The 20036-nt window shown below is 47.0% G+C and overlaps 1 protein-coding gene across 4 annotated transcripts; it reads right to left on the bottom strand.

Annotated features, from left to right (window-relative positions):
• Positions 1-954: 954 nt before the first annotated feature.
• Positions 955-20016, bottom strand: MIGA2 (mitoguardin 2). Of its 4 annotated transcripts, none has more exons than XM_075112520.1 (16): positions 19924-20016; positions 18156-18398; positions 17290-17500; positions 16224-16336; positions 13765-13876; positions 12630-12769; positions 11009-11126; positions 10729-10829; positions 10134-10249; positions 9625-9697; positions 8878-8964; positions 8096-8194; positions 7420-7554; positions 6596-6649; positions 5513-5629; positions 955-4880 (listed from the first exon to the last, which is right to left on the bottom strand). In XM_075112520.1, the coding sequence occupies exons 2-16, from the start codon at positions 18249-18251 to the stop codon at positions 4680-4682; spliced, it is 1773 nt and encodes a 590-aa protein (XP_074968621.1). In that variant the 5' UTR covers positions 18252-18398; positions 19924-20016; the 3' UTR covers positions 955-4679. The 4 variants fall into 4 exon arrangements, with proteins under 4 accessions (XP_074968621.1, XP_074968623.1, XP_074968624.1 ...); XM_075112522.1 differs by having other exon boundaries at positions 17290-17485; XM_075112523.1 differs by lacking the exon at positions 8096-8194.
• Positions 20017-20036: the final 20 nt, after the last annotated feature.

Raw genomic sequence — 20036 nt, 5'->3', positions numbered from 1 at the left:
TGGGCTTCATTGCTGTATTCACCCACTCCTTCCTGAACATAAGAAGAAAGTGTCAATACACGGAGCAGCCTTTGCTCTGTTCCTTCAGCATAAGAAAGCACAAAGCTGCTCTGGAGATGTAACGAGTACACAGTCTGACACCATGGAAACTAAGACAAACTCCTCTTAACTCTTTCAACTAACCTTCAGGGTGTGGCATGAGACAAAAATTTTCCTATTCATGAACATTTTATTTGCATATATCAGAGTTCATGACAGGCTTGCATTAATGCTAACGGAGGCTTATATTTTGTTTTTTTATGCATATGGATGAAATCTTAATCACTGTGGAAGCAAACAGCCTATCTGATTCAATCTGGTTTCTGTATTATTTGAGAATGCAAGTATTTAAACATATTGCAATTGCTTCAGAAGAATGAGAAGATGAGTTTCCTGCACTGCTCAGCAGATGGGCATCTCTGATATCAACCCACAGCCTTTACTCTAGGTTTCTTTCACATAGTTTGGGAGGCTGATAAGTATGGTACAAGAACTTGGACAATCTTTAAAAGATTCTGCTCCCCACTGGGATTTCTGTTATCGCTTTATCACAGTCTGCTAGCCTACCCACACCACACCCAAACAAAAATCAAACCACCACGGAAAAAGAGAAATCTGAAAAATGAAACCCCAGTTTTCAACCACTGCTCAAAGTACAATGAGTTCTCTTGTTTATTTCATAACCTGCTTCATCTACAGACTTGTATTCAGTAGAACCAGGAGGACTCCCCATGCAAACAAAACCCTTAAGTTTACTTGCTGTAAGTTTAGCATTTTGACTCTAGGAAGAACGAGCCTTGTTTTATACCATCACTCTAGCAGCAAAGGTGCCACCACAACTGTCACCTAAATCGGAAGCCAAAGACTTGAGTTTCTAGCAAGTTTCACCAGGAAATTTAGAAACAAAAACCACAATCATGAAGGAAAGTTTTATTTGACTTGTAATGCCCACATCCTAAAATTAAAGGTGTATATATATAAAAAAAATTAGATGCAAAGAAAAAGAAAGAAACAAAACAAGAACAGATTTTTACACCTTTAGGAAATCAAGAAAAAAAAAAACAGGCACAATTTTACATTCATTAGTTTCAGATATGACAAGAGGAATGTTCTACTGAAGAGGGGTAAATAAAATCCTGCTTTCCCACCTCCTTGTATGAGACCGCACAAGTCATGCTCTTCAAAGCCACACTGATCTGGTAGACACAAGGCAGGTTTTTCCTCATTTTTTAAAATTAATTTATTATTTGTGCTTTAAAGATCATAAAGACCCTCCTAGAGCCATTTGGTGTAGTCTCTACATACATACTAAAGTACTGAGTAAGTACTTTAATCACTGGTGAAGCTTGTTACAACCTCCACATAAAAATTTAAAGGCATGCATATTTGAAATTCTGTTTAAGCATCAGAAACTACAGAAGGATTTTATTTCATAGCTGCTAAGCCACTTTAAATCCCCATCAGTGTTAAAATCTTGCAAGGGTTAGCCCAGAATGATTTAACCCCTTGAGAATAAGGGTTCATTATAAAAAAGGCAAATATCTTATCTCTGGAGATTCTATCTGAATACATATGTCATCTGCTACTAATACTGAAGAATTTCCTTTGCTAAACACAATATGCTGGGTAAAGAAGGATTTTCTAGTGATCTCTTACAAAGCCAGAGGGCAGGCAGTTGTTCCATCATACCCTTTTACTCTACCCTGCAAAACCGATGAGTAGGAGGTGGTTGCCATTTCAGCCAAGACTGAGCAGCCTGAGGCCCTGCTTGGGGTTGCAGCCAAAGGAGCTGAATGCAGCAGGTCACTGACCACCACCCCTCAGGTCAGGGAGAGCTTCTTCCACAGGAACAGCTCCTCTGCAACCCGCTGATCTGAACACTACGCTTCAGAGGTTGCAAATACCTTTCTTCTGCCTTCCCTCTCAAGCCACACTGGGACTGGGGAGGGAGAAAGAGCAGCAATGAAATGGTGGGGAGGGACATGTAGAAAAGTTGAACATCCTCCCCAGTAAAGAGAAAATCAGTTTGTCTCAGCAGACATCCTTGGCTTGTGCAGGAGCAAGTTAGTGCTGGCAGGTGGAGGGGGAGAACTGAACCTTCGAGAAGCTGCAGATGTTCTCGAGGAAGATCCCTCTTCACCTCTACTGGGAGGGCAGCGTGCCCTATTTGCAATAAGGGCTAAGGAAAAGCATAAAGCTGTAATAAAACTGTCTTTCTTCCATCTGATTGATTAGGAATTTACAATTCCTTAGCTTAAAAAGCTTCAGTGCAAGTTAGTGTTTGCATTATGGGGACCCTGTTTCAGTATCCTCTCCTGCAAGGATGCAAAAAGACCGAAGTCAGCAGTCAGTGCTCCTGTCTGTACACAAAGCAGGCAGGCTGCCCCAAGCACTGAGGCCAAAAGACACTCAAAGTACTAAATAAATACACATAAAACAACTCTAAAAATGAGAAATTAACAGCATTGATTGTTTAGAATTACAATCCATCTTGTTACATTAATCTTCACATTTTCACATATTTTTAACCACTATTCAAAGCTGCTGAAGTTACTCTTTCTTCTAAACCAGCCATACAAGAGCACAAAGCACTATTAACAGTTGGGTTTTTTGGCAAAGTAACTTGCTTTCAGAATATGATGTACTTTTGAATCACAGTTTACATATAGCAGGTGTGTTGTGCTAATAAAACATCCTCTCTTTCTTCTCTCACTGCATGCTGCCAGGAGCAAGACACCTCAGAGACCTTTCCTAGTTTCAGTTCCTGTCTCTTAAATCCTTCTTGTAACAGTTTATTTCATGCAGCCTCACTTGGATCAGCTGCTCCTCACTTCTGCCTCAGCACCATCTCATTTATCGCATTAATCTAGTCTTCAGGATAAGCCACATCAGTCTGATGTGCTTATAGAGTGACAGATGTTACATGTTGTACACTTACCCTCTTGCAAGCATCTCAGGAGCATTTATCCACTCCTTTTACATCCTCCTGTTCACTTTTCCCCTGCTTACTTCCTTCCTGCTTTTACCAGCAGAAGCCATATTAGAGCAAGAAAGAAGACATATGTATTCTCCAAGCCCAAGCACCAATTTTACACTCATATGGACACTCCAGATTCTTACTTTTTTTTTTCCTCTTGCAAAAATATGGCTAGATAAGACTTATGCCTTTTACCTGGAACAGGTAAAAGTGATAACTGATCAGTCTGGAGGAAAAACAGTGAAGCCCATGTTTTTGTGAAAGTCCTCATTTTCTTCTCCCTGAAGACCACCTCATTCTGAGCCTGGGACTTGGAGCTGTACATGCACTGAAACAGAAGAAAGCACAGGCTGGGCCCTCAACCTTCACCTGTGGCACTGCACTCACAGAGGACTCAGCACATCACAGCAAGCCTCACACAAAAGCCAGGACTGCCTCAAGTCCAGCACACCCCACTGCCCCTACCCTACACCAGTATTCAACTCAGCACATGTCCCAAAGCAGCCAGATTTCAGGCGCCGGCTGCACAGTCAGGATCACATCATTTGATAAGAGCCCTTCCCAGCACTACAAGGTCATAGATACACATGCATTTGATCTATACCCAAAACTACGCTATGTTTCTTAGGATTGTCAGACTATAAGACAGCCATTTCCTCTCTAGCAGCTTGATCCCAGCTCTCCAACTACCTGCACACATGATCCCCTTCACACATCACGTCCATCATCTACACCTCTTCCTGCCTCATGCATAATAGGTATAGGCACCACGCTATACTGGTTCCCTCTGCCTGTGCACACCCCACACCTCCTACCCAATGAAAAGCGCTGCTGGCTCATTCTGAAATACAGCAAGGCACTTTGATGGATGTTAAAGGCTTTGTGCATGCACAAGCAGGATGCAAATCCACCCCCTCCTCACACTAGCTTGCCTCAGGGGCAAACATAGACCTCAGCAATCTCCTAAATGAGGATGACCATGGCACAGAGCCTGTCATCTGGCCTGCAAAGAGCAGCAACACAGAGGGAACAGACCAACTTCCTTAGAGCTTCGGACTAGTTACAGAAGTCTGCATTTTACTTCAGTGCTTTACAGAAGTATTTCTTCCTCCCTGGGAAAGAAATCTTTGCTCATCACATTGTATGTGTTAAACCACATTAGGTAAAAATCAGCAGTAATGTCTGTAGAAACACAGCAGAGAAAGAACGATAATAAAAATCCCAAAGCAAACAAAGCCTCCTTGAGAAGCTAAGGGTCAAGTGGAGAATTTACCAATGATGTTCCTGCTCCCACACACAATCATAAACGTCAGGGATCATCTCCCAGAAAACACAGAGGCGAAACGAGTACATATGTTGCCCTATTCAAGAGAATTGGGCAAAACTCTGGGCCTAGGCAGTTTGTGGCTTATATGACACATTAAAAATAATAATAATAAAAAGAACAGGAAGGTGGAACAAAGAAGAAATTCAAACCATAAGCTGGCAAGTGGTCCTGGATCCATCCCAGCAAACACTACTGGCTACAAAAAGCAGAAGGTCCCACCGGGTTGCTGTGTGTTGAGATAGTCTTGCTGCCACCACTGAGCACTGCAGGTAGTTTTATCCATCTCTGGGGAGAAAAAGGTCCTTGTACAAAACTGTTTTCCTCTCCTGACTGACATCAGATGAGCTCCTTCAGCAGCTCATTTTCACCAGGAACCGTGCCGTTCATCTCAGGGGAAGTCTCGGTGCCCAGATATCCCAAGAGGATCTCACTGCGCCGCCGCGACAGCTGCAAAATGTCTTCTGCCAGCGACTGCACTGTTGTGTATCTCACGTTGTCCAAATCAAACATGTCCTTCAGATATTGTACTATCTGGTGCTGCAAAGACAAAAGGAAGGTTTACAGTAAGGAGACCTCCTCCCACCTGCAATACTAGCTGCCTGGACTGCAGCAAGCAGAGAAGCCCGTGAGGAATTTTGCACATCTGCCATCTGAGCAAAGACCTGCTTCAAGCTGGGTATTAGTTTTGTGGCTAAATCCTCTCATGCCTCTGAAACAGGACAGCAGAGCTCCCAAAGGCAGGAAAGCAATGCTGATGCCCATGGCAACTTCCACGCAAACACGTAATGAATGCAGTGCAGCCGCTCATGGTATTATCTACAGGAACAAGATGATTTAGGCTTTAAGATCAAATACGTAACTTGTAAGATCCCATGTACTCTTAGACATCATATTCTTTCAGCACATGCACCCATAATCTTTTCCAATACTGATAGCATAAATTGACCTCATCACACACTTTCGCTATCAGCTACGGTACAAAAGTGCTGGGAATTCTTATCAATCTGAATTCAACAATCTGCATGGCAAAAACTAGTGATTTTTAGACGGCTTTTGTACAGAGCCAAGTTTCTTAATGCCATGTCAGTCATCAAAAGCACACAGCTGCAGCTTTAAGCCAGAAGACAGCAGGAGTCCCACACAAATTAGGTACAGAAAAGCCATCCTACCTTAAAGAAACTGCAGACTTCAGATAGCTGCTGCTTGGGTCCCAGAAAACCAAAGGCTAGAACAGGACTGACATGCTCCGATACGGAGTAGAAATGAGAGATAAAGCCATCTGGTACCTGCCACAGGGAAAGAAAGAATTGGTCAATCTCAGTTCTCAAACAGAATTAGCAGTTTATTCCATATCAGCTACCAAATTCCATGCCAGAAAGCTCCATGCTTCAGTAACTGAAGAGCTACTTAAGAACATCTCTCCCTGCAGATTTACATTTATCTTCCAGATCCCTTGAAGGATGACCAGAGCTTTCTATCTTCATGTTTCTAAACTACTATTTCAGGAGGAAGATAGATAGAAGAAATTGAAAGGCAACCATCAGGCAGTCTTTACAGACTATTTATAATCTCTGGACCAAGCCAGGAAAGGGCATGCAAATATCCAAGACAGAGCTACTGCATGAGAGCACCAATACAGCTTCCAGCGCTCTCACTTCTCTTTGTACCATCTCCTGAGGCAAACCCAGTCGTACCAGCTGGCTGTGGGATAGGAGTTGGAAACTTGCCAGAGGGCGCAGACCCTGTGGCAGAACTGGGGTTGTGAAGTTGTGGCTTCTTGTTTCCCAGGTCCATAAACTCATCTGCTGTGATACTTCAGAAAGCCACAGGCTTAAGGGAAGCACATCAAGCAACAGCTAAGTCAGCAGTCAGCACTGGGAAGTGGAGGAGCGCATGTGCCATTCAGTGCGATGCCAGCAGGGAAACTACAATGCAGGAGCAGCCCCTTGTTGACTGTGGTCTGTGACCATTCCTGTGGTATTGTGAGCAGGGAGAGGAAGTACCAGAGAGGCAGTGCTGTCTTTTGAATCCTCATATTAAGAAAAAGGGAGAATAAACTCAGACTGATTCAGTAAAACACTGGCATGGCACTGGAGCAATAACAGCAGGACCCCAGCGCTCTAAAGCATCACAAGGAATGCAGTTCAGTTCATTCTTATACCACTTAGATTTTGTATTTTGTCAAGACCTAGGTGTTATCTTTTCAGCTTCAAATAAATTAGATTCTTTCCCTTTTAATTAACTTTGCTTACCATCAGAAGCCTCCTCTTTGCTTTCAGAACTGACCAGCATGCAGTTGCTAGAGCCTATGATTAACAAGACCATCAGTTACTGGGATCCCTTTAAAAAAAAAAAAAAAAAACAACAACAACCCACACCCAAGAACAAAAACCAAAACCCCACCACATTGCCATCAAAATACCAAAACAGTGGCCCTTTTGTGCCAATAACTCTAAAATAAGTGACAAAATCAAAGTGAACCGGAAGCAGGTTTAGCCACACCAGACCCATTCCAGAAAAGCCAAAATGTTTTTGAAGATTGCTAATATGATCAGACACAGTTGCCAAACACCCCAGAATGCAGACTGTAAGCAGACAGCTGTTAAAAGGTGCCTCCCAACCATCTTCTTCTCAGTCTATGAAACTAATCAGTCTTAAATAGGCAGCTGGGGGCCGGGCCTAGAGGAAAGTGCTGCTATTTAAGCCTCAGTGTCTGCTGAGATACCACCAGAATGAATGGTCAGGTGCAAAAAACCCACACATGTTTTTTCCCCACATTTTGATCCTGTTATTCATGAAAATATGCGTTGTCATCTCTTAATATCTCCATGGCATCACTGATAAAGGCTGCTAAAGAAACAAGTCTATTGGAGCCAACCAGATGCTTTCAAAATAAGGAAAGCTTTCCTGTAAACAATTTACATGTACCAGAAGATCGTTGTTTAGAGCTTCAGGAAAGCATGGTATTTCTAAAGAGAAAATTCAGCTCAGCTAGGACAGCCAAGGCTATCCTCTTTCCTAGCCTTGGCACTGAGATCTGCTCTGGACTAGGACTAGGACTACCCGCTTAACACACCGTCTCCTTGAAGCTGTCGGAGAGCCATCGGTTGCGCAGCACAGCCAGCACAGAGGAGGGCGGGTTCTCCAGATCCTCAAAAGCATCCATGAGGATGAAGTCCAGCACAATATCAAAGAAACTCATGCACACCACCTGTCAGAGAGCAGAACAGTCCGCAAAGGAAACAGGTTTAAAAAAAAAAGGAGATGGACTTTACTCTTTTGCTTTGAAGCAATCAAACATAATGAGCTGAAGTTTGCCACCAATGGAGGAGGACTGAACTGCATGCACTCAGTTCACAGCCCTTGGAGAGGGGCTGGCCAGAAGGCTCATTAATCCTGTGTCCAGGAAAAGCCCAGTCAAAAGGCAAACAAATCTTACAGACCTACAGACGGTAGCTTGTGCCCTCTAGAAAAAGCTGGGATTTTGGGTTGGGGTTTTGGGTTTGGTTTGGGTTATTTGTTTTGTTGGTTGGGTTTTTTTTTCCACCACTGTAGTGCTGACATTGCTGAAGGCAAGATTTGCCATGAAGTTTAAACACCCCAACAGCCAGTTTTCTCCCTACCCTCCCCAACAATGTACAATTGCAAAATAATCATATTTCAGCAGCAGTTCTTTCACTCCTGGGCCATTCCTACATATTCGTTATCCTCTAACTCCTCTGCAACTTTCTAGAGAGAAAGTCTTTACCAACCCCTCTTCCCTCCAGCTCCTGCTGAGTGGTTGGCCAGGTCTCTTGCTTCAGTGCATAACGCAGCATCTCCTCGTAGCTTTCCATAAAAGCTTTGGGATTCTGGGAGAGCAGAGAAACAGAACACTTCAAAAGCTACAACAGTTGTGGCACACTTCACCAAAGTCAGACTATTCTATTTTGAGCTAACACCAAGATCAATGCATGCGATTGGCTGAAGTTTTTAGTCTAAACACTTTGTGCAGTCTTTGTGCAGACAGAGACAGTTTCTTTTCTGGGAGGCAGAGATGGCCCCGGGTTCAGCTGTGACTCAAGCACCTACATTTCTCCACTTTCTTCAAGAAAGTAGCTAGAGACACCTGTAAGCAAACAGAGCCAGGACAGAACTAACACTGTGCAAGTGACTATCTCCCTGTTTAGCAGATGACCAGTGACTAAGCCAGTGATCCGAGAGCTGGTATGTGGTTGATGCAAAGGTTTGATTCTCTCTTCCCTTTCCTGTATTCCTTGAGGTGATGCCATCGCTGATGCACAGCCTATACCCTCTGCTTGCTACAGTGAGGCACAGTATCAAACTGTGGACAGGAGCTGCCCAGAGAGGTTCTTTCAAGAGAATTTCGTTAAGCAAGATTAAAAGCTCAGGCATTTTATTTCTCACAATAGTCACCAGCATTCAGATTAAGTTTTCTCCTTCCAAGACACTGGAAAAAACTCTGGGTTGGGATGGAGGAACAGGTGTCCCTGTGCTCACAAGACACAGCTGCGCTGTTATAGAAACTTCTTACCTTTTCAGCTTTTGTCATCAGTCCTATCACCATTTGCTTCCCAACCTCCCCAAAAAACAGTTGATTGCTTTCATCCTCCAGCAGCTCCTGCAAAGGGAACACAAGAATTCTCCTGTGAACACCTATGCCCGCATGGATTCTGAGTTGGGAGAAAAAAACGACAGGACACAAAGCAGTACAATGCTGCATACACCAGTATCATTAACGTTTAATAAGCTGGAGTCTAGAAAACAAAACTGCTCTCTCCAGGAAGTGAATTTAAAATTAGTCTGGAAGACTGGCATTGGCGAGATCAGGGGTTCAGGAGCCACTGAGTGGCAGCGGGGCCAGGGCACAAAAGCTGATGCTGTTCAGGCTCTAGACATACATTGCTAGAATGCGGACTGCAGTAAGAAGGAAAACTTTTTTCCCCACTTCAGAGGTTTGACTCCAGCCCAGTGAAAAGCTCTTAAGTTGGAGTAGCAGCTCCTGGGTAGCTCTGAAATTGCCAAACTTTCACTTCCCAGAACTAAACCAGTGTTGGTACCCACATAACCACCACTCAAGCTGGGCAAGGGGACCAGGGGATCCTCTCCCTCTCCCTCTTCAAATCAAATCGATCAAGACAGGATTACAAGTTAAGCAAAGGAAGCTTGGGCTGCTGTTGCTTCTGCCCCACAGGGGCAAAGACCCCCTGCGTGGGCAGAGGAGAACATGCTGCTGGCAGCAATGCATTGCGGGAACCCAGGAGCCTTGAGCTGTTCTCACCTGGAAGGCCTGCCTGACACAATGCAGCTTCGCAAGGAAATCCTGGTCACTGTAGCAGCCAAGGAGCTCTGTCCTAGAGGGAAAGGGGAAGGATTGCATAAGTTTCAGCTCTCCTGATGTCTGTGTTCCTAACAACCAAGCTCTCCTAAAAAAAAAGTAATTCCTAGTCTGTGCCTAGGAGGAAGTAACAACTGCATTCCCTTTGCACAGCTCCCTGGGGGACCAGAGCACCTCTGCAAAGGCTGTTACAGCATAGGACTGTGCCAGCCAGCCACACAGAAGAGTCACATTTCCCATTACTAATTTCCTGGGACAATTACCCTTTCTTAACATGTGTCCTAAAATCTGGGGCCAGTTCCCTGGGAAGTCCAAACCAGCAGGAAGGATACTAAGAGTTTTTGTCCCCAAAGGGTTACTCTGCTTACAGGGAGGCTCAAAGGCAGATAATGTGTTCACACTGCTCAAAGGAGCCTCAACACAAAGACCCACAACTCCAGCTGGCACTTCACCTCAGCGTCCGGCATGCAACTTTCCCTTCTTTCACTAACTGCAGAGCTTCTTCATATGCCGCTACTGGCTTAGAGAGGTGGAATGGTATTTCCTCAAAGTGGAGAGAGTCAAAGAGCTGTAGAGGTGGCAAGAGGCATGGGAAGAACAAAATGGTCTTGTTAAATATTTGCAAATACTAAGAGACTGCACACAAGCAAGATGTGCCTTCTTCAGCTAGCAAACTTTTGTCAGTGCCCATTATTTCATGCAAAGATAATTTATTTTCCCACCAGTTTCAAAGCTGTCAGGTCTGACACGGCTCAATATCCCCTAAAATTTAACCAAGCCACATTACATTAGATTTACAGTACTCTCCTAACTGTTATGGCATGCTTTCTACAGTACATAGGAAGATGACATGGAAATGCTGGTTGGAAAGGGCTGCACCATGCTGCTAATGAAACAGCTTTTCCTAACATCCATCAGGAACCTCCCAGCTTAGCACTGTTGCTCCATGCTGTATCATCTTCCTCTACCATATGTGTTTGGCTCCACTGCCTTTGTGACTCCCCTCCAACCAGCTGGACTGCTACACACAGCTGAAACTTATGTCACCTCTGCTGCAGAGAAGAAGGAGTCCTCAGAAATTGAGCTGTCTTCATCATCTGTCCGAAGCCGCAATGATCCATCCGTCAATGGAAGCATTAAAGTCTTCTCTGGAGGAGAGGAAGAAGATGCATGTGTTGGAGTATATGGACTCCCCTTAGCCACTGTGTTCTACCTCCCACCCCCACAAACAGCACTCTGTCACCACTTCATTGCCTAGCTTAGAGAAAAACCACAAAATCAGAAAAGAAACTGGCCTTCTAATGCATTTCTAACCCAGCTCCCATACCCAGATCCAGCAGCATGCTGTCTGACGGAAGCGAAGACCCAAACTCTTCCTGGAGGTGGTAGGCTCGGTGCAAGAGGGACTCCAGCTTCTCGGCAAACTCTCTTTTCTGGGACTCCTCCTTGAACATAAATAAACAACACCCTTAGTTACCCAGCTGGACCGAGACAGATTGACAGCACAAATACAGAAGGAAATTTTCAGTAAAATGGGACTTACAGTTTGTAGATTAAATGATTAAAAAAAAGAAGGGGACTCATTAACGCTACAATGCAGCTAATAACAAAGGGGAAGGAAGCTTCTACACAGACTGTTCAAGCCCTCTGGCTTTTTAGCTTTAAAATTTTGTTCTCCTGTTAAAAAAGGAAGAAAGAACTTAAGAACTTCAACCTGCCATCCAGAAAAAACGTGTATTTTAATGAGTTCCAGATCACTTAATTCTCCTGACTTGTGACTTTAGCCTGATTTCAGGAGGGAGTCACATCAGAAAACCCTTGCTGAATACAAGAGTATCCAGAACAAGAGTTCTTGGATTAAGGTGCTGGGCAAAAGCAACATTTGCTATAAGCAACACAGGAGGATAGAAAAGAAAAAGGGAGGAAAATAAGACTTACACAGCACCTTGCCTTCATGCCCATGTCTGCATGAGTATTTCACCCAGAATACAGAAGCATTAGCAAGAAGCACAAAATCTATTTTGGTAATTAGTTTACTACTTTTAAGTCAGTTTTAGAAATACTATAGGACTCTTCAAGGAGAGATAACAAGAGAATCCAGATTTGACTTGGATAAATATTATCCACAACAAAAAGCAAATATCCCACCTACTTACTACACCAGGCCTCATTTATAAAAGGCTGGGAACTGGTTTTGCCAGCAAGAACTCCTGGACAGTTGGGAGTTTAGCTCCTTCCACAGTCCTGAGCTACAGCTGCTCTCTTTAGCTTCATGATTGTCACTGAGCCTTTCTAGTTTGGATCTCCTCTTATCAGAGGTCTTCCCTACATAGTCTTCAAGTCCAAGACAACAAGGCATTGTCCTAAAATACTAATTTCTGTAGCTTTAGGCAGAACAAGCTACACATCTCCCTGATCCAACTTGCTCAGTGAGCAGCAGCATACGTAGCTCCTACCAAGTTACCACTTCACTCTACTCATTAATACATGCAGGCAGCTGGCCTCTGCTTCTCCACCCAGCTTCCTATGAAGTGATAGCGACCATCAAGATCCCCACTTTCAAACACGTTAAAAAGTTACAGATACAACACTGCCAGGCAAAAAGCTATCTCATTCTTTCTAGTGCTGTATTTGTTCCAGCATTTTCCTACTGCAGCCTCTGCTGCTGGAGGACTTGCACGACAGTGACTGACATGATGCTGGAAGGTGGGTAGAAAAGCTGGAAAATGAGGGGGCGAGACTTATTAAAAAAAAAAAAAAAAGAAATTAAAAACACCCACTCACATTGCATAAGGAAGCCGCAGATATAGACAGCTCTTAAACAGTCTGGCCCAACTCTGCCCTTAATGTGCTCTTCTTTTAACCTCCTAATTACTGCTTCCAGCACCCAGGCTGGTCTTTCAGCATGTTCCCCAGATGGCAAATGCAAGGGAAAAGTGGGGACCTACCTCTGCGATGTTCTCAGACATGCTCTCTTGCTGTTTCTTGCTGTCCCAGGGCACAGGGGTGCTGGTACTAGCATTGTCCCTCTGCCTGATGGTCAACGCCTGCTCCCACTTCTGCAGGGCCTCCTCAAACAGCTCCATGCCTGGCAATGCAAGCAAATACAAGCTGTGAGAGTCCCAGGCCACTTAGGAACAAAGTATTACAGCACGAGCCTTTGCTCACTCAGACAATCCTGCAAAGAGGGAAGCCTCTCCCCAGCTGACAAGAATAAATGTATTCTATTTCTTTCCCTTTTAAATATTATTTCATTTGGATTAATAGTTAAGGAGAACATCCCCAATCCGGTTAAAACATCAGCCGCATTACACAGAATCACAGAATCCCAGGTTGGAAGGGACCTCAGGGATCATCTAGTCCAACCTTTCTAGGAGGAGCAGAGTCTAGACAAGATGGCCCAGCACCCTGTCCAGACTCTTGAAGGTGTCCAACATGGCCGAGCCAACCCCTTCCCTGGGGAGATTATTCCAATGGTGACTGTCCTCACTGTGAAAAATTTCCCTCTCGTGTCCAATCGGAATCTCCCCAAGAGCAACTTGTGTCCATTCCCCCTTGTCCCCTCCATGTAACTCCTTGTAAAAACGGAGCCTCCATCTTCTTTGTAGCTGCCCCTTAAGTACTGGTACACGGTGATGAGATCCCCTCTGAGCCTCCTTTTCTCAAGGCTGAACAAACCCAGCTCTCCCAGCCTATCCTCGTATGGCAGCTTCCCAGTCCTGTGATCATCCTGGTGGCCCTTCTCTGGGCCCCTTCCAGCCTCTCCACATCCTTTTTGTATAGCAGGACCCAGCATTACTTCCAAAATACTATCTTCTGCACAAAGTGAGCCCGTTGCTCAAAGAACAGTATTTTGGAAGTAAATTATTCACTGACAAAACAGTGAAATGTTTCTTTAGGAGAAGAAGATGGGATTTTTATAACTAACAAGTGACTGAGTTTAAGTTGAGAATGGGAGAGAGCTTCCTGTTAGAGCTCTTCACTGAGCTGCTGATGCTTTATATCAATTTACACCCTCTTTTTGCTCTCACAGTGATAAACATCCCCACCCCCCAGGGCAACGTTACCCTTGTGCTTGTTTACCTTGGATGTAGAGGCTTTCTGCACTGGAATCACCAATGGCTCCACCATCCCCCACTGCCTGGGCCTCCCACATCCCTGCTGATGCTGGTGCTGAAGAGTTGACTGCTACCATCTGCAGGAAAGCAGCAAATGCCTTTTGAATTCTCTCCAAGGGTAGCAGCATTAAGACCACACAAACACCACGAGCAGTTAAATCTGAACGATAAGCCATTTCCCTTCCCCACATTTGCCCTTGTGCCCCCCCTTACCAGTATCCCCTTGCCTGTGAAGGGGAAGGTATCAAGGCTTACCAGCCCAGTCCCAGTTGGGTTTACACTATGCTGCCAATTGCTGAGAGAGGAGGTGAGGTGTGAAGTCCTCCCCTCTCCACCCAGCACTACAGCAGTGTCTTTGAAAGTACGGAAAGTTGTGTGGGAAACACCTTCGCAAACAATTTACAGTGAAGCTTCATTAGGAAATGGCGAGCTGTACAATGGTGAGCACTAACAGGAGAGCACTGATGGAGGCAACAGCCTGAGAAAGCTCCAAAGCAATTGCTACAAAATCCTTGCGCCTTTGACAGAAAGTTCCTGTCAGCCCTAGCTGTGCGTACAAAACACACTGGAAGTAGGGGGGGAAGCGACTACGGTCCAAGCAAAAGAACAATTACCAGCAAAAACACAGCTGAGGACTTTGTCCAGGGGGATCCTCGCTCTTCTCTTTGTAACCAAACCTTCTCCTCGGAGGGCAGAGCACTAAGACCCACGCAGCAAATTGTCAGCTTTCTCCAATTGCACACTAGTGCATAAATGTCTTTTAAAGTCTGACCCAATAAAATGCTGGATTTGAACACTATCAATGACCAGTGTTTTCATGGCTTAGAAAAAGATATCCCGATGCAAGCCTGATACTAAAAAAAAAAAGCTACAATAATCATCTGACAGATAAATTCTTGCCCTGCCTCCATTGATTAATCTCTGTGGAGCATTAATAAATCACCTTGAGATCCAGAACTGCAAATCATCAGATCACTGCTGCAGACTTTGCCATTATTTACTAGATGGCAAAGAAGAGCCCTGGGAAGCAGACGAGAGAGCAGGCAGAAACTGCAGCTGTGCGAAGGATGAGCTGTTTTTCCGTCAAGTAACATGAAAGTAATGAGTACAGTGTCACAGATGTGCAGCTCCCACACAATGAAGGGGGTACGGGAACAGATCCCTCTCCATGTGGATATCCCCATCCATGCACCATCAGTGGAAAAAGGAATTTAGATAGCTTTTTATCTAAAGAGAAACAGACTTAAGCGATCAAAACCTGGACAGCATCTGTGGGAAGGGGGAAGCCGCAAGGGAATTAAATGGACGTGAGAGTCCCTGCAGGGAGAGGGAGGCCAGAGCTGAACACAGTTCAGTCCTCACCAACACACGTCCCATCATATCCCAGTTACCCCAGGGGAATACTGGTGCAGGGCTGCATGCCCAGCGCTGTGCCAGCACTGCCGCCTGCTGGAGACATGCTTTGGCCAGCACGGATTTTTGGCAACTTTCTGGTGCTCTAACTGTATACAGGACAAGCTAAAATATAGCAATGCCTGCACATACTGTAGGGTGTTGGTGGCCAACAGCTCCCTTCGAAGGGGTGGTTTTTCCCTCTCCTTGCCCCAGCATTGATAACCAGCCACCAAGCCCAGATGGGTGATACTGAGGGGGTGTTTTACTGCAAGTCACAGTGCGCGAAGCTGCAGAGGTTCGCTCCTGCCACCCACTGCTCCAACACCGGTACGAAAGGCTTTGAGCAATAGGTCTTGAAGCCAAAAACTCTTCTGCATTTGGTCTCACAAAAGGTGGATAAAAGCAGTGATGGCTTCTGCTGCCTGATTAAGCCTGAATTACCTGTATTTATAGGCTGCTTTTGGCTTTGGAGGAGGTAGAACAACTAGGCTGGGTTCTCAACCTGCACTGTTTCCTGAACAGAGCTATCGGATTTCAGTAGTTAACTTGGTTTTAACAACTAAGCAACCTGTGAGCAGCCCCAGCACCGGAGGGCTGGGCTGCCACAGGTGCTGCTGGGTCACCCAAACCCCCACTGCAGAGAGAAGCAAACAAGCTCCCCACTGCTGTGAGACCCACAACAACCCAGCCTTGCTCCTTGAGGAGGGTCAGAGAGCCCTGAGGAGTCATGGCCACGGCCCACACACAAGTCCCTCTGCAGACCCTTGCTGGCCAGAGAAATGGGATGTACCCTGAGGCTCCTGGCCACAGGAAAACGCTGCTCTGATTTCATGCAGGCAACTCCAGACAGCTGCTGTAAGGTTAATATCAGAATGCGCCCTACAATTACGCTGTAACCTGTTCTGCTCCAAAAGCTTTGGCATTATCCATCAGCCAGTGCAAGCCCAAGGACTTAGTGATCTTGTTATGGGTAGGTGCACTCAGATCTCCCAGCCCTGATACTCCCAGCCCAGCAGAGAAGGTCCTTACCGAAGCGAGGCTGTGGGAGGAACTGGAATGTTTGCTGGGCTCGATGGAGGAAATCCCACTGAGCGTGTCATTGCTCTTGCTGCCGGGACTCTGGACTCTCTTGCTGGAGTATCCTGCAGTTGGGAAGGTCACACAAAAGCAGGATTTTAGGCCAGGTTCACTGCAGCTGTGAATAGGTAGGGGAACATCGCCCTGTCAAGCGTGACTGCAGATTAGCAAAGCAGCATCCAATACCTAGAAATGAGTCATGGATCTCCCATATGCTCCATTTTGTTCTGAGGCACTAAGAAAGGTGGTATCAGTGGGGATCTAAGGCTGAGGAATGACTATTTATTCACTGCTTATGGATAGCGGGAGGCAAGCACAAGTGGAAAGCATCAAGAATGAAAACTCCTGAGCTCCCCTCAGGCCAGGCAGAGCACAGACATCGCTCCCTTGATTATTATTAAAAACACTCATTTTCGTAAGTTTCACCAAAAAAATGCTTAATCTCCACAGGGCTTTGCTGAGGACCTGGGTCAGTCTTACCCCAAAAATAAATGCAAGCAGGTGAAGAAACTGCCCATGGTCCAAGGGCTACCAAAGAGCTGGACAGACACTCGCAATGCTCCAGCCTGGCCCAGGCCACCCTCCCCTGTCACCCAGCCTCACCAGTGCAGCTGCACATGGGACCCATGGGTCAGGCGTCATACTGGCATCGCTGAGATCAATACACAACCAGGACACCCTGTGCCCCAGGCCGTTACTGTCGGGGGACGCATGGCGCAACGGGTCCACAGTCTTTCTGCAGGAAGGGGGATGGGCACTAGTGGAACCTTGGTGTAAACCCCAGTGTCACTTTTTTCCCACAAGGGCTTTGAGCTCAGGGTCTCTCCCTTTCCCCTGCTAACCCTGTGTTCATGGCACTGTGCTTCAGGCTTTTGATTTCGTTCTGCATCGATGCACTACACAAATGGCTTTACTTTCCTCTCCCTCCAGCTGTCAGGAGCTTCCCATTGCTCCCTGTATACCCTCTTCACTCCCTCATGGAAAGCTTTTAGGGATTTTCCCTTTTTGCAAGGCCAACCTTTCTTCACAGAGGAGACCCGTCTGGTTGGCAAGATGGGCACTGTGATCCCTCCAGGCTTAAAGCCGCACTTCTCTGGAGCGATCTGCTTCTTTCGACAACGACGACGCTTCAGCTGATGAGCTGCAAGAGCCAATGCAACTGTCCCAAGAGCTGTAGCAAACAGCACCTTACGCAGGCCTGGAGAGAGCCGCAGCTGAGAGAAGACAGACTTTAAACACAAAAGATATAAAAGAGCAACAATGAAAAACCAATTCCACCACCCCTTTTTTTTAATCAGTCTTAAACATAAGACACCTTGGCATTCTGCCTCTCACCCACAAAACACAGCCCCTGCTACGCAACTAAGGCTTAGCAGCAGAGAAACTGCAGAGCATTTTGACAGAACCTGGAGAATTTGGTTTCAATTCTCATTAACTAAACATGCTGCAAAATTTGTATACAGCCCGTAACAGATGCAATCCGGGTTACCCAAATTCAATTCTTAAACCCTGGTATGTAGCTGAGCTTTACTGCCCCAGGTGTTGCATTACAAGTGGGAAATATATTAATTATCTTCAAAACAAAAGTCTTTTTTTAGTGCCTTTGAAGAAGGGGAAGATTGAGCCCAGGCGTTCTCCTGGAGAGGGATATGAGAAACCCTTCTCTCCCCTCTCCCTACTCCAAGCCCACCCTGAGCAGCTCTCTCTCACCACCCCAAACTCTCCACGTAATTCTTACAAACCCTCAAACTGCCCAGTTCCCCCAGCATCACCCCATCATGCCTCTGTCCCTCACAACTAACACAGACTTCTCTCTCTCTACAGACAACCCCCAAAGAGAAAACACAAGGAACACAACAGAAGAGCCTCTCCTGCTTGTTGTACCTGCCCGAAGGTCGTGTAAACAAACACGGGGATCTCTGCCACGGTCATTGCCAAGGCCTGGATGATGGACATTCCTTCTGTCCTTCTAAATGCCATGTCTGCACGAGGATCTTGGTACCTCCAGGAGCCACAAAGGGGAAGGGCCCTTGCAGATGCTGCAGGAGCTGCTCACAAAGAGAACCAACTTTCCTCTGACATCTGTCTCAGAGTCCTGGGGACAGCCTTCGTCCAGCAATCCTCCTCCTGCAGGAAGAAAAGAAAAATCAGGTGAGTGAAGGGAACACACAACCTGCACCTCCTTGTACAAACCGCACACCAGGTCACTTGGAGCAGCAATACCGCTAAAGCCAAGCGGATCTAAAGCATCTTCTCATCAACAGCAGCAACCTACCAACCATGGGGGCAGATTCCCAAACTGCTCTACAGCAGCAGTAACCTTGGACTCGATAGCCGCTGGAGATTCTTACATGCACCAGGACTGGCTGCATGAGGTTGGAGGGATTTTGTTTGCAGTCCCCATACAAAAAAAAAATATTACAAATAACCATACGTATGCCTTCACTGTCAAAACTCTGCTTTCATAAGTTTTCTGTGCACCAAAGACCAACCAAAGGGCATTTGCCCAGGAAGTTTCAACATTACTTGAGTTTACTCAGAGCTTTGCTGGCTGTGGTAGGAGCTGGGAAGGAGGGACGTGCTTCACATCAAGGACAGAGCTAGAGAAGAATACATTAAAACCAGAAGGGGTTGTCTTTTGAACACCCCAAAGTTATAAACCCTTTGGCCCTGCTCTCTGCCAGGCCAGCCTTTGCAGCAAGCCAACCCTGCTGCAGCAAGGGGACACTGCTCTTACCCCGTGCACGGCCGCGCTCTGGCCATGCCAGGCTCCAGCATCTCCCCACGTCGACAAGATAAACCCACCCCAGGTGTTACAGCTGTGGGATGACCCCCTGCTCCTGCCTGACCCTCGGCTGACGGCCACCTCACACCCCACGGCCTGTAGGTTGGCGTAACCCTGTCCGGGAGCCACATTTGGAAATGGTCTCAAGGTGCCGGGAGCCTGCAGGGAGACGGGCTCTGCCTGCAAGGTTAAATGCAACGTTTTGGCCAGAGCAGAGATGAAAAGAGAAAAATGCATGAAATTTTGGGCACAGAAAACAGCTTGGGGGTTGCTACGCCTGGCTGAGGGGTACACGAAGCAAGGTACTAGGGGAATCCCTCCGTCCAGAGCATCTCTCTGCAGCCCTGCCCATTGCAGGCTCTCCCGGCGAGGCAGTGCGGGCACCCCCGGGCACGGGGGTGTTAAACCCACCGGCCAGGCGGGCCCCAGGCAGGGAGCTCCCCACGGGACTCCCCACGCCAGCACTGCAGCAAGCTGGGGCCCTGCAAACGGGGCTCCCCGCGGCCTCTGCACCCCCACAGCGTCCCCACGCCCCCTGCACCCACACAGCCCTCGGCACCCCGCCGTGCCCCTGCGCCCTGGGGTCCCTCAAGCCCCTCGCACCCCTGGAGCATCCCCCGGGTCCCTGCACTCATGCACCCCAGGGCACCACCCACACCCCAGGCATCCCCAAGCCTCCCGCACCCGTGTATGGTGGGGGATCCCGCACCCTCTGCACCCCGGTGCGTACGTCCCCCCCACCCCAGGGCCCGGTTCCACCCGGGGTCACCGTCTCTAACACCCCACCCCCCCCGCCCCTCAGCGATGGTGCGGCCCGCCGTGCCCGGCCCCAGGAGCGATCGCGGGCGAGCGGGCAGCACCACTCACCGTGGCGTGGGGGCCGCGCGGCTCCACTAGGCGCCCTCTCCCCCCGCCGCGCGCCATGGCCGCGGAAGGGCAACGTCTCCTTCCCCCCGCGCCGCAACCTACCCTGGGCAGGG

This window comes from Phalacrocorax aristotelis, chromosome 17 (genome assembly GCF_949628215.1).
Source record: "Phalacrocorax aristotelis chromosome 17, bGulAri2.1, whole genome shotgun sequence".
NCBI lineage: Eukaryota > Metazoa > Chordata > Aves > Suliformes > Phalacrocoracidae > Phalacrocorax > Phalacrocorax aristotelis.
Note: the sequence above shows the minus strand (reverse complement) of the source record. Positions and strands in the feature narration are given on the sequence as shown.